This window comes from Carcharodon carcharias, chromosome 1 (assembly GCF_017639515.1).
Source record: "Carcharodon carcharias isolate sCarCar2 chromosome 1, sCarCar2.pri, whole genome shotgun sequence".
Taxonomy (NCBI): domain Eukaryota; kingdom Metazoa; phylum Chordata; class Chondrichthyes; order Lamniformes; family Lamnidae; genus Carcharodon; species Carcharodon carcharias.
In genome coordinates, this window is record NC_054467.1 from 76,693,457 (window position 1) to 76,705,795 (window position 12,339).

Below are 12,339 nucleotides of genomic sequence, written 5' to 3' on the forward strand. Positions count from 1 at the left end.
CAGACCTGCTAAGTTTTTCCAGCATTTTCTGTTTTTATTTATGATTTTAAAGGGGCTTGTTCGATAGACAATGAAAGGGTGTTTCTCAAGGCTGGAGAATCTGGAAGCTGGGAGCACAGTCTCAGGATTTGAGGCCAATCATTTAGGACTGAGATTAAGAGAAATGTCTTCACTCAAAGGGATGTGAATTTTTGGAATTCTGTCCCCTAGAAAGCTGTGGATGCTCCATTGTTGAATATATTTAAAGGATTGACAGACCTTTTTTGTCTGTCAGGGAATCAAGGGGAGCAGGTGGGAAAGTGGAGTTGAAGCCAATCTTCAGCCATGATCGTATTGAATGGCAAGGCAATCTTGAAGGGCTGTATGGCCAACTCCTGCTCATATTTCTTATGTTGTAGCAGTGGACAGTTTTGAAATGCGCTGTTTCCCATATCCTAACTCACATGAGATCCCATTTACCCATTACCCCAGTGCTTGCTGACCTACATTGATTCTCTGTCCAGTAATGCCTTGATTTTAAAATTCTCATGCATGGTGTTGCCTCTCCCTATCTCTGAAACCCTCTGTAGCTCCAGAACCCTCCGTGATCCCTGCGATCCTCCAATTCTGGCCTCTTGTGCATCTCCAATTGCCCCACCATTGGTGGCTATGCCTTCAGCTGCCTAGGCCCTAAACTCTGGATTTCCTCTCTGCCTCTGTCTCTTTCAAGTTTCCTCTTAAAACCTGTCTTTGACCAGGCTTTTGGTTACCTGTTGCAATAATTCTTCATGTGGCTGATTGTCAAATTTTGTTTGACAACTCTCTTGAGAAGTGTCAAGGGATGCTTTTTCTATGCTGCAGGCACAATATACATGCAAGTAGTTGTTACTGTCAACAGTATCAATAAAATAGATGCTGTGGAAACAGTGTCAACAGCAACAGCATTAACAACCAAGTGACTGGAATAAGGCACGTTGTGAGAAGCCTTACGTTGCACAAATTGAACACGGTGGCAAGCAGATCTGGTTTCACTTTATATATGCAATCACTGTTAATTATTTGCTTTTTCATCTTGTAGAGTCATGTATTTCAGTATAGAAAGCTTGCTGTATGTTCTAAGATACATGGTTTTAAATAGCAGGTGCAGTTCACCACTGACTGCCAAGGGTGCCTGGAGGCAGGGATTTGATGATACTGCTGTACAGTACTTTCTTTACAATTCCCATATTAGGGTTGCTTCTTTCAAGTCCTCCAACCCAGAGGGAGCTCCTGGTATACCAACACCAGGTAAATATCAGCTTTGATATTAGAAACGGAATAAAAGTTGAAATTGGGAGGCAACTAGACGCTTTCCAAGGGGGCTGAAGGCGCGGAGCATTGTGGGGTGTTGGAGGAGGAGATGGTAGGCAGGAAGCACCGCCTCTCTTGTCCCCCTGTCCCCTCTCCTTTTCCCCTAAGCTGTTGAGCGGCTCAGATAGACAGCACGGAGAGTTGGTGCTGGAGCAGAAGCGGGCGACAGCTGGCGTTGCCCCAGTGACCGCCTGGACAACGGTGCAAGACAATGGAGCGCGTGCGGGGAATGGAACGGCGCTAGAATGGGGAAGAATCCCACACGTTCCTGAGTGGAATGGTGCAGCGCGCCGAGCTCGCTCTGCGCAGTCGGCAACAGGCGGAGGAGACAATGGAGATACAGCAAATGTGAGTCTGTGACTACCGTCACAGCCAGGGGGACAGCAGACTCACTCAGAGTGAACGACAGGGCAGGGCGGGGTGGGGAACTCCAGCCGGTGCGGGGGAGACCCCGGCCAAGGGGAGGGTCTGCTCAATGATGGGAGTCTCCCTGCTCACTGTAATCACAGGGAGCTCTCCAGCCAGGGGAAATCCGAGTAGAGTGGGCTTAGAAACGACTTCCAAGTGCAAGCAGATCTGGAGTGGGGTCCGGGGAAGCACGAGCTTCAGTTTTTGAAAGACAATGGCAATGCAATTGTTTTAACATTTAAAAAAATGCTGTAATTATGAAATATATGCAGTAAGGTAGAGAGAGGTGAATATTTGGTCATATCAAGATGTCATAAGTCTATTGGAGATATGTGCTTTTTGGTGAGGGGGAGAGAGGTTGGAGGACTTCTCCGTGGATGTACGGCAGCTGTTGCTATAGTGAATATTCTGTCGCTTATATACAGTGGTTGCCTTTTTGTTAAGAGGGAGATGTGTTAGGGTGAGGGTAAAAATTAAAATCTCAGTTAAATGTAAGAGATCGCGTTGAATTAGGTTTTGTTTCAAAGGGGGTCAGCTGCAATAAATGAATGCAATAAAACAGACGTTTGAAAAGAATTTGGCATATCTTTTTTGGAGAATATCAATATATAATTTTTTTATACAGTAGCTTTGAATATGGCACGATTATGTATTTTGACTTGTGGTGTTGACACTAGAATTTAAGCCTTGATTAAATTTTAATGTACTGCACTCTGAGCATCCTCTAAATTTCAGTAAAGCACAATGGTGGGCATGTGGTTTGTACTGTTGACTTGAATAGTGGGGGAAGCCCACTTTTGCTTTTCAGAACTTAGTTATGTCCAGTGGGGATGTTTAGAGCAATATAATATTTGGGCAAAGAACTGGCGGAAGTGATTGAAATGATGAATTATGAGCAGACAAAAAGCACCTTGGTATCCTAAAGCACAATATCTTAATTGTGATTCCTTGCACTGTATTTTACTTTGTAGCTTTTAATCTTTTCATCTCTGCATTACATGATTTGTATCTTTTTTTAAAAAAAAAGATTCTGTCTATATTTCTCTTATTTATTTGTTGAAGATCAATACATTTTCATTTGATTTATTTTATAGCCTGATTTTCTCCCTGTCAGATGAACAATGTAATATTACTGTGACTGGCTTCATGGCTAAATGCACTGCTGTGTGTCATGCTGCATACACAATTATACAGTACATGAATGGCCCTGGTTTGACTTCTGGATTGAGTCAACTGATTTTTGCCTTAGTGATTTGGGCGTGATGTTAAGGGTCATTTTGGCAACCTTCGATTAGACAGGCAAAACTGCTTGAGTTCTGTCCATTGATCCTAGATGCAAGTGTGCATGTGGAGATGTTGGATGACGACATGTAATCCCACACATTCCCCACCCCACTTTGTTCCAATTGCCTGCCAACATTCATTGATTGGGCCCACATAATTTCTTCGAAAAGGCGTCATCTCAGAATTTAAGGAATAAATATAATTCTGAATATATAGATTTTAAGGGCCACTACACAAAATAAGATAATAGAGTTATGTTGTGTCAAGATTTGAAACAATTCTGCAAAGCTTATTTGGAGGGACTTGGGTTCTATTTGAGTTTTTCTGGGGCAGTGGAATAAAGCGTACATTGATTTTTATCAGTTGCAATTTAAACTTACCAAGTCCATTTCGTATTTCTCCATATCTATTTTTTCCAATAAGTTTGACTCAAAAGTACTATATCGTTCTATCCCAACTTAACTCATAAAATGCTGGAAATTCTCAGCAGGCCTGGCAGCCTCTCTGGAAAGAGAAACAGTTATCATTTCAGGTCGGTGACTCTTTGTCAGAACTGGGAGTCCTTTGAGATGTAAACATTTTTAAACAAGGCAGAGAAAGTAAGGGAGGGGAGCAAAGAACAAATGGGAAGGTATGATAGGGTGGAAGGCAGGAGAATTGTATGACAAAGGGGATGATTGTACAAGGCAAAACGGATGGTGATGGGCCAAGTAAAGAAACCAAGGATGGGTTTAGAAGAGGTTTAAGTGGGAATAGCAGACTCATTACCAAAAACTGCTATCCAAAGATATAGGGGCAGTGGTTATGATCTGAAATTGATTAAATTAATTCAGAAATTAGTTCAGGAAACTAAAGTACTTAATCAAAAGATGAGAGATGTTGTTCCCATTGGATCATGACACCACCGCTGAATATCAAACCATTGTTTTCAAGACAATCACTGACCTCACTTCCCCTGGAGATCTTCCCTCCACGGCCTCCAACCTCATAGACCCCATTCCCGAATAACCCACTCCTGCCTCCCTCCTAGGATCCATAAAAAGGACTGCCTTGGCAGACCCATTATTCCACTCTGGTCCTGCAGAACTGATTTCTTCCGATCTTGGCTTGCTTTTATTCTCTCCCCTTACGTAGTCTCTTCTCACCTTCGTTTGTGACTCTTTTGATGCTCTTTGCCACTTTAGCAGTTTAGTGGCTTTAACTGTCGTCTCTTCACTATGGACGTCCAAACTCTCTATATCTCCATCTCTCACCAAGTCACTCTGAGCCTCTCTGGTTCTTCCTTGAACAAAAGCCTTACTGGTCCCCATCCACCACCACCCTCCTCCCCTGGCTGAACCTTTCTCACACTGAGGGGAGTCAAAGGAGGAATTGTTTAGTTTTTCCAAGTAGAATGTATTAACGTGGGAACCTGTATGGATCCTAGATTTTCCTGTCTTTTTTTGTGGGATTAATGGAACATTCTTTGCTCCTTTCCAAGTATACTGATGACTGTTGGCACCATTTCCTGTTGTTGCCTAGAACAGGAAAATTTCATGAACTTTGTATCCAATTTCAACCTTTCACTCATCTCAAAGTTTATTGTAGAAAATAAAAGCTCATGGTATAGGGGTTAACATATTTGCATGGATAGAAGATTGGCTGGCTAAGAGGAAGCAGAGAGTAGGCATAAATGGATCTTTTTCAGGTTGACAAGATGTAATGGATCGCTGTAACACAGGGATCAGTGCTGGGACCTCAACTGTTCACAATTTACATAAATGACTTGGATGATGGGATGGCTGCCAAATTTGCTGATGACACAAAGATAGGTACGAAGCTATGTTGTGAAGAGGACATAAGGAGGCTACAAAAAGATATAGATAGATTAAGTCAGTGGGCAAAGACCTGGCAAATGGACTATAATGTGGGCAAATTTGAAATTGTCCATTTTGGCAGGAAGAATAAAAGAGAAGTATATTATCTAAATGATGAGAGACTACAGAGCTGTGAGATGCAGAGGGACCTGGATGTCTTAGTGCATGAATTGTAAAAGGCTAGTATGCTGGTACAGCAAGTAATTAGGGAAGTGAATAGAATGTTATCATTTATTGCAAGGGGAATTGAATACAAAAGTAGGGAGGTTATGCTTCAGTTATAGTGAGAGCACATCTGGAGTACTGTGTACAGTCTTGGTCACCTTGTTTGAGTTAGGATGTAAATGTGTTGGAAGCCGTTCAGAGAAAGTTTACCAGACTAATACCTGGAATGAGCGGGTTGTCTTATGAGGAAAGGTTGGACAGACTAGCTTTGTATTCACTGGAGTTAGAAGAATAAGAGGTGACTTGATTGAAACATGTAAGATCTTGAGGGGTATTGACAGGGTGGATGTGGAGAGGATGTTTCCTCTTGTGGAAAAATCTGGAACTTGGGTCACTGTTTAAAAATAAGGGTCGCCCATTTTAAATGGCGATGAGGTGACATTTCTTCTCTTAAGAGTCGTGAGTCTTTTGAACACTTTCCCGGAAAAGGTGTTGGAAGCAGAGGCTTTGAATATTTTTGAGGCAGAGGTGGGTAGATTCTTGGTAATCAAGGGGGTGATAGGTTTTTGGGGTAGGCAGGATGCAGATTTTATTTTACTGCCAGATCAACCATGATCTTATTAAATGGTGGAGCAGGCTTGAGGGGCCGAATGGCCTCCTACTGCTCCTTGTTCATATGTTCACCTTGTCCATCTCTGATTCTCCCCTTTCTCGACTTCTCTGCCTCCATTTCTGGGTATAGTCTATCAATGAATATTCACCATAAGCCCACTGGCTCCCACAGTTGCCCTGTGTGTACTTCCTCACACTGTGCTTCCTGCAAGAACTCTTCTATTCTCCCAGTTTCCCCTGTCTCTGTCACATTGGTTCTGCTGATGAAGTCTTCCATACTAGTGCTTCTGGTATGTCCTCCTTTTTGCTCTTCTGCTTTCATCCCTTTCCCTCCCTCTACTACCCTTGATGTTCCCCTTGCCCTCACCTTACACCCCACCAGCTTCTACATTCAACAGATTATCCTGTGTCATTTGCAATGTGATGCCACCCAGGATCACCAACTGTCCCTGCTTTTTTACAGAATTGCCCCACATGAGCCTACTGTCCCGAGCTGCATGGTGCTGAGATGCTGTTTGTCTTGTAATTCAAACGTTTAAATATTGGGCCTGTGCAGCACTTGCTTTCCCCCATTTGCACACTCTCTCAGGTCTGGCAGACCCCAGCACCCTCACAGCTTTAGCAGCAGCCCCCCAGACCCCTATAGTAGGCTGTCCCTTAATTTTCTCTGCGAGAGTTGGTCACCCTGATGCCACCACCAAACACATCTTTGCTCTCCCCTTTTCTTTCAGCATTATGGAGGGACAGTTCCCTCAGTGACACCCTGATCTCCTTAATCACCCCCAACACTCCATCCCCTTCCCAAGTTACCTACTCATACAAGTTCTGGTGATGTAGCACCTGCAATTATACTTCCTCCTTCCTCACCATCCAAGGCCCCACATACCTTCCAGTTGAAACAGCGATTTACCTGTACTTCTTTCAATTTAGTACAGTTATTCGCTACTCATGATGCGGTCTCCCCTACACGGGGGTGAAAAAACCCAGATTGGGTGATTGCTTTGCTGAGCACCTCGGTTCAGTCCACAAGTAGGAGTGTGACTTTCCAATTGCCTGTCATTTAGATTCTTCACTCCCACTCTGACCCTTCCTGTCCTCGGCCTACTGCAGTATTCCAATGTATGCTTAAGGAAAAACACCTTATCTTCTGACCTGGCACTGTACAATCCTTCTTACTTGACATTGAGTTGAACAATTTTGGATCATATCCCTTTTGCCACTCGATTCCTACTGCCTTCCATCTTGTTTGTTCGTTCTTCTCCACCCATCAGTGCCTTTCCCTGCCTTGTTTAAACATTTTTACATCCCCAAGCGCTCCTAGTTCTCAGGAAAGGTTAACTCTGTTTCTGCCTCCATAGATGATGCCTGACCTGCTGGGTATTTCCAGCATTTTCTGTTCTTACTGTATTTTAGATTTGCAGCATCCTCAGTATTATGCTTTTGTTTTGGAAGATTCAGTATGTTCCATTCTCACAGCTCATTAATACCTACTTTGTTAATAAAACTGTCAGCGAACTGTATGGAAACCAAAATTTTGTACATTCTTTTCTGTGGCGCATTTAACAGTTAATTCCTTGTTTCAGGGCAAAAATACAGGATGTATTTAAAAAGGTTTTTCATCTATGAAGTGTTTCAAAATTCTGTGCCACAACTGCCATTTTAGAAATAGTTGAGACACAAATTTCGTTTGAAAGTGCATATACACCTTCACATACAACTCTTATGAGCTTCCCACAGTCAGTGCTCAGACTGCCCACACCAAGAGTATACAGTACAAAACACATGCAAATTGCAGATGAGCAAGAAATGACTGTTAACCCAAGACCTTTTCTACTTGCGATAGTGAAAAATCTGTACAAATCTGTTTGTAAAATAAAGAACGAGGCTTTAGAAGACAAATCTCTCAGACATCTTATAGTGCTTTACATATAATCAGGTGCACATAATATTGCTTTCTAGGAAAACGCAGCAGCCATTTTGGACATGGTAACAATCCACAAAGAATGAAATGAATGATTAACCAGTTTTGATTGTGCTTGATGGAGGAATGTTAGCCAGAAGTCCAAGTGATCTAAGTATGTTTTGAATGATAGCTCAGATTTTTATGGTAATTGTTGAAGGAATGGTGTTCACCTTTCACTGTGCTGATAGCTGCCCACTTAACCTTTTGTGGGCTTTTGAGAATAGACTTGCTGTCATTGGGTGTCTGATCCAGTGCAGTGTTCTCTACAGGGCACCTGTCCTATGTGTTACGATCCTTGGTGCGACCCAGGGATGTGTGGGTTTTGGGGGTGGTGTTGGGCAGTTGGGGGGAGGATCCGGTTAGTGACCAGTAACATTTTGCTTAAAGTAGTTAAAGGTTGAAGTTCAAGGCACCTGCTTTTGGAATAAAGCCACAAGATTCCATGGGGTTTTGAACAAACAAACAACAAAATTTATTATGCAAGTTCAGAAGGATAAAGCAATTTACAATATGTATCTTGTACTCTAGCATTCAGGGTAAGTATGAGGTATATGTGAATTAACAGAAACTGTGGCTGAACACATCACATTATAGAGTAAATGACAGATGCAACCAAGACAGAGTCCATAGATTTCTCAAATCATCCAGACGTTAGTCTCACTGTGAGTCAACCAATCTTGTTGAAACTTAATTCTTTCCAAACGTGTCTCTCACTCAGATGACTTTAACAATGGTCCACCTCACAGGGATTCGATCTCCAGCAGAACACCACTGCTCCAAAGAGGCTCAATGGCCCACGGTATGGAGTCAGTCTTCTAACTGCAGCTCTTTCTTTAATTCCGAGCCTATTTCATTGCTCCCTTATTTTAACTTACTTTAACAGGGCCTATTCCTGTTCCTCTGTCTGTGACACTTCTTGGCTAGCAGACTGCCTCAAACTGATTCCCTGAAGAAGAGTTATTCACTGATCCTTCAGCTGTCCTGGGCACCTATCAAAACACTCCCAGAGGGTCCCACCCTGGTTCCTAGGTAGGAACCAATGTAACCAGAATTGGAACATCTTGTACTTTTGAATGTTACAATCACCACAGCTCAATGGGTTTCATGACATGTGTGAATAGGCAAGAAACAATGGGGTTCTTTGCAACCAGCATAAATAGTTTCTCTTTTTCTACCCTGCCTGTTCTTAATTTCTTGAAAACTTTGATCAAATTACCCCTTCCTTAACCGTCTAAATTCTGGAGAATACAATCCTGGTTGTGTGAGCCCTCCTAATAATTTAACCCTGAGAGTTTAGGTTTCATTCTGGTAAAACTATGCTGCATTCCCCCTGGAGGGTCAACATATTCTTCCAAAGATATGATGCCCAGAACTGCTCTTGGCATTCCAGGTGTTGTCTGACCGGAGCTTTGTTTAGCTGAATCATGAATTCCAATCCCTTGTATTCTCGTCCTGTCACACAAAACCAAGCTTTGGTTTAACATCCGATCCAAAGGTTAACGAACAACTGTGTGTGGGACTCGCCCTACAATCTGTGCTATTATGATGTGGGTTTGAGGCTACAACCTTCTGAATCAGATGCCAAAGTGCTACCAACTTGTCAAGCTGGGAGGCTATGACAACTGCAAGTAGAAAATAGTTAAAGTAAAACAGTGATACAATAGCAATTTAAAATTTTTGAAAAGTGTGTGTGTGTGTCATATATATAAATATATATAATACACACACTAATACAAAGACATGCAAGTATGTACGTGTGTCAGTTTTCCCAGTGAGTGTTATTGTGAAAAATATCAACACGTGGATAAAATTAAACCATGAGATTAATCTATTGGGAATAGAAGAAAATACCACTAATTAGTCACTTTTTAAAAGGCAAAGATATTTTCAAAATTCAAAACTCATTCAAAATTTTAGTCTTATTCTAATAAGGTGTTAGTTATGTTGGAATTTTACAACTAAATGTGATTGAAAATTTATTTTTAACTTACTAGGAATAAAATGTTAAAACTTAATGAGCTCTGAAGATAGTTTTTAGCTGTAGGGGTGTTTCTCTGTGTGGCAGACTGGTGCATGGATAATATTTAAACATTTTCACGCTAAAATGGAATTTATACAGACTGCCAGTACATTACTGATATTAAAGTCAAAATGATGCACAGCCAAGTGACCCACCCAAGTTTTACTGCCAGCTTGTGTTGAGTTTTGCAATTAAAATGCTCTGCACATGTTCTACTCCTAAGCAACTCATCTTTAGTATTTTAAAAGAACGAGCAGGATCGATTGCTTTCCCATAACATCAAAAAGAATTGAATACTAAGTTTTACAAAGAGATGTGGGAGCTTTTGGACGCCGAGGCGATCCATGACAAACATGTCTGCAGGGAGTGTAAGCAGCTTGAGGAATTCCGGATCAGGATTATTGATCTGGAAGCCAAAATGCAGACACTGCGCAACATAAGGGAGGGGGAGTAATACCTGGATACTTTGTTCCAGAAGACAGTCACATCTCTTAGAAGAGGGTCATCTGTTTTGGTCAGCAGTGAGGGACAGGAGGATCTGACTGTCAGTGAGGCAGGTAATAGGACTGAGCCGACAGTAGTGGAGGAGCTCCAGACTTTGCAATCGTCAAACAGGCTTGAGGTGCTCACAACTTGTGTGGATGAAAGCAAAGTCTGCAAGGTGGATGAGCTGGCTGGCCATGGCACAGTGGTACAGGAAACCGTTCAAGTTGGGGGGAGCAAAAAGAAATGTAAAGATAGTAGGGGATAGTATAGTGAGGGGGATTGACATTGTTCTCTGCAACAAAGAGCAAGAGTCCAGTTGGCTATGTTGCAAGCCCGGTGCCAGGGTTCAGGACATCTGCTGAGGGCTGGAGAGGAACTTGCAGTGTGGGGAGGAGGATCCAGTTGTCGTCCATATAGGTACCAATGACATAGATAGACTAGGAAAGAGGTTCTGCAAAGTTAGTATGAGAAGCTAGGTACTAAATTAAGAAGGAGAACCTCCAAGGGTAATAATCTCTGGATCATTACCTGAGCCATATGCAAATTGGCATGCGGCAAATAAGATTAGAGAGATGAATGTATGGCTCAAAGACCAGTGTGGGAGAAGTGGGTTCCGGCTTTGTGGGGCACTGGCATCATACTGGGGAAAGTGAGGGCTTTACTGTTGGGACGGTTTACACCTAAACCATGCTGAGATGAATGTCCTTGCTAATCGCATAACCCGGGAAGTAGAGAGGGCTTTAAGCTAAACGAGGGGTGAGGGATCCAGTTTGCTTAGAGGTAGCAATTCAAGATGTAGAGTCAAGACAGGAGAGCAAAATAGTAATATGAGAAATGAGGGTCAGTGAATGGCAGGAAGGGACAGAAAGAAAAAACCTAAGAATACATCAATAGTCAAGCCGAGATGTTACAAAGGTAACAACAAGACAAAACTGAAGGTTCTCTCTGAATGCTATGTGCATTCAGATAACAATGTAAATAAATTGATCGTCCACATTGAAGTAAATAAATATGATCTGATAGCAATTATGGAGATGTCGCTGCAGGACGACAACGATTAGGCCCTTAAGATTGGAGGGTACATGACATTCAAGAAGAATAGGAAGCTAGGTAAAGGTGGAGGGGTAGCACTGTTAATCAAAGAGGGCATTGGTGCAATAGTTAGAGATGACCTTGGTTCAGGAGATCAGGATGTAGAATTTGTTTGGGTGGAGATGAGGAAAAGTAGGGGCTGTAGGTCGTTAGTGGGAGTGGTCTATAGGCCCCCTAACAGTAGCCACAGTGTAGGACCAAGTATTCAAGAGAAAATATTTTGTGCTTGTGATAAAGGGACAATAATAATCATGGGTGATTTTAAAACAAAAACAGAATTACCTGGAAAAACTCCGCAGGTCTGGCAGCATCGGCGGAGAAGAAAAGAGTTGACGTTTCGAGTCCTCATGAACCTTCGACAGAACTGGTCTTCTGTCGAAGGGTCATGAGGACTTGAAACGTCAACTCTTTTCTTCTCCGCCGATGCTGCCAGACCTGCTGAGTTTTTCCAGGTAATTCTGTTTTTGTTTTGGATTTCCAGCATCCGCAGTTTTTATGTTTTTATGGGTGATTTTAATCTAGACATAAACTGGAAAAATCAGATTCGCATTAGTAGCCTAGATGAGGAGTTCTTAGAATGCTTTTGGGTTAATTTCTTGGAGCCAGGGTGTTCTGAAACCAACCAGAGAGCAGGTTATATTAGACTTGGTATTGTGTAACTTGTCAGGATTAATTAATAACCTCAGAATAAAGGCACCCCTAGATAATGGTGACCACAATATGATTGAATTTTACATCCAGTTTGAAAGGGAGAAGAGCAGGTCTAAGCCTAGTATCTTAAACTTAAATAAGGGCAACTATGTGGGGATGAAAGCTGACCTAGCTTAAGTGAACTGGGAAACTAGGCTAGAGGATAGATCAATAGAGAAGCAGTGGCAGATATTTAAGGGGATTTTCAGAGTATTTGGAATAAGTACGTTCCTACTATAAAGAAAAATTCTAAGGGTAGGGCCCACCGTTCATGGTTAACTAAAGATGTTAAGGAAAGCATACAACTCCGCAAAGATGAGTGGCAGGACAGATGATTGGACAGAATATAAAGAACGGCAGAGAGTGACTAAAAGGTTAATCAGATGAAAGAAATTAAAGTATGAGAGGAAGCTAGCTAGAAATGTAAAAATGGG

At 42.1% G+C, this 12,339-nt stretch overlaps 1 protein-coding gene across 2 annotated transcripts in view; it reads left to right on the forward strand.

The window, feature by feature from the left end:
• The first annotated feature begins 1,401 nt into the window (after window positions 1–1,401).
• The window catches only part of klhl2 (kelch-like family member 2), a 151,659-nt gene continuing 140,721 nt past the window's right edge, over window positions 1,402–12,339 (forward strand). For both annotated transcript variants that reach the window (XM_041189927.1, XM_041189937.1), the window contains exon 1: window positions 1,402–1,677. In XM_041189927.1, coding sequence (XP_041045861.1) covers window positions 1,607–1,677 — 71 coding nt within the window. In that variant the 5' untranslated portion in view covers window positions 1,402–1,606. The remainder of the gene's footprint in view (window positions 1,678–12,339) is intronic.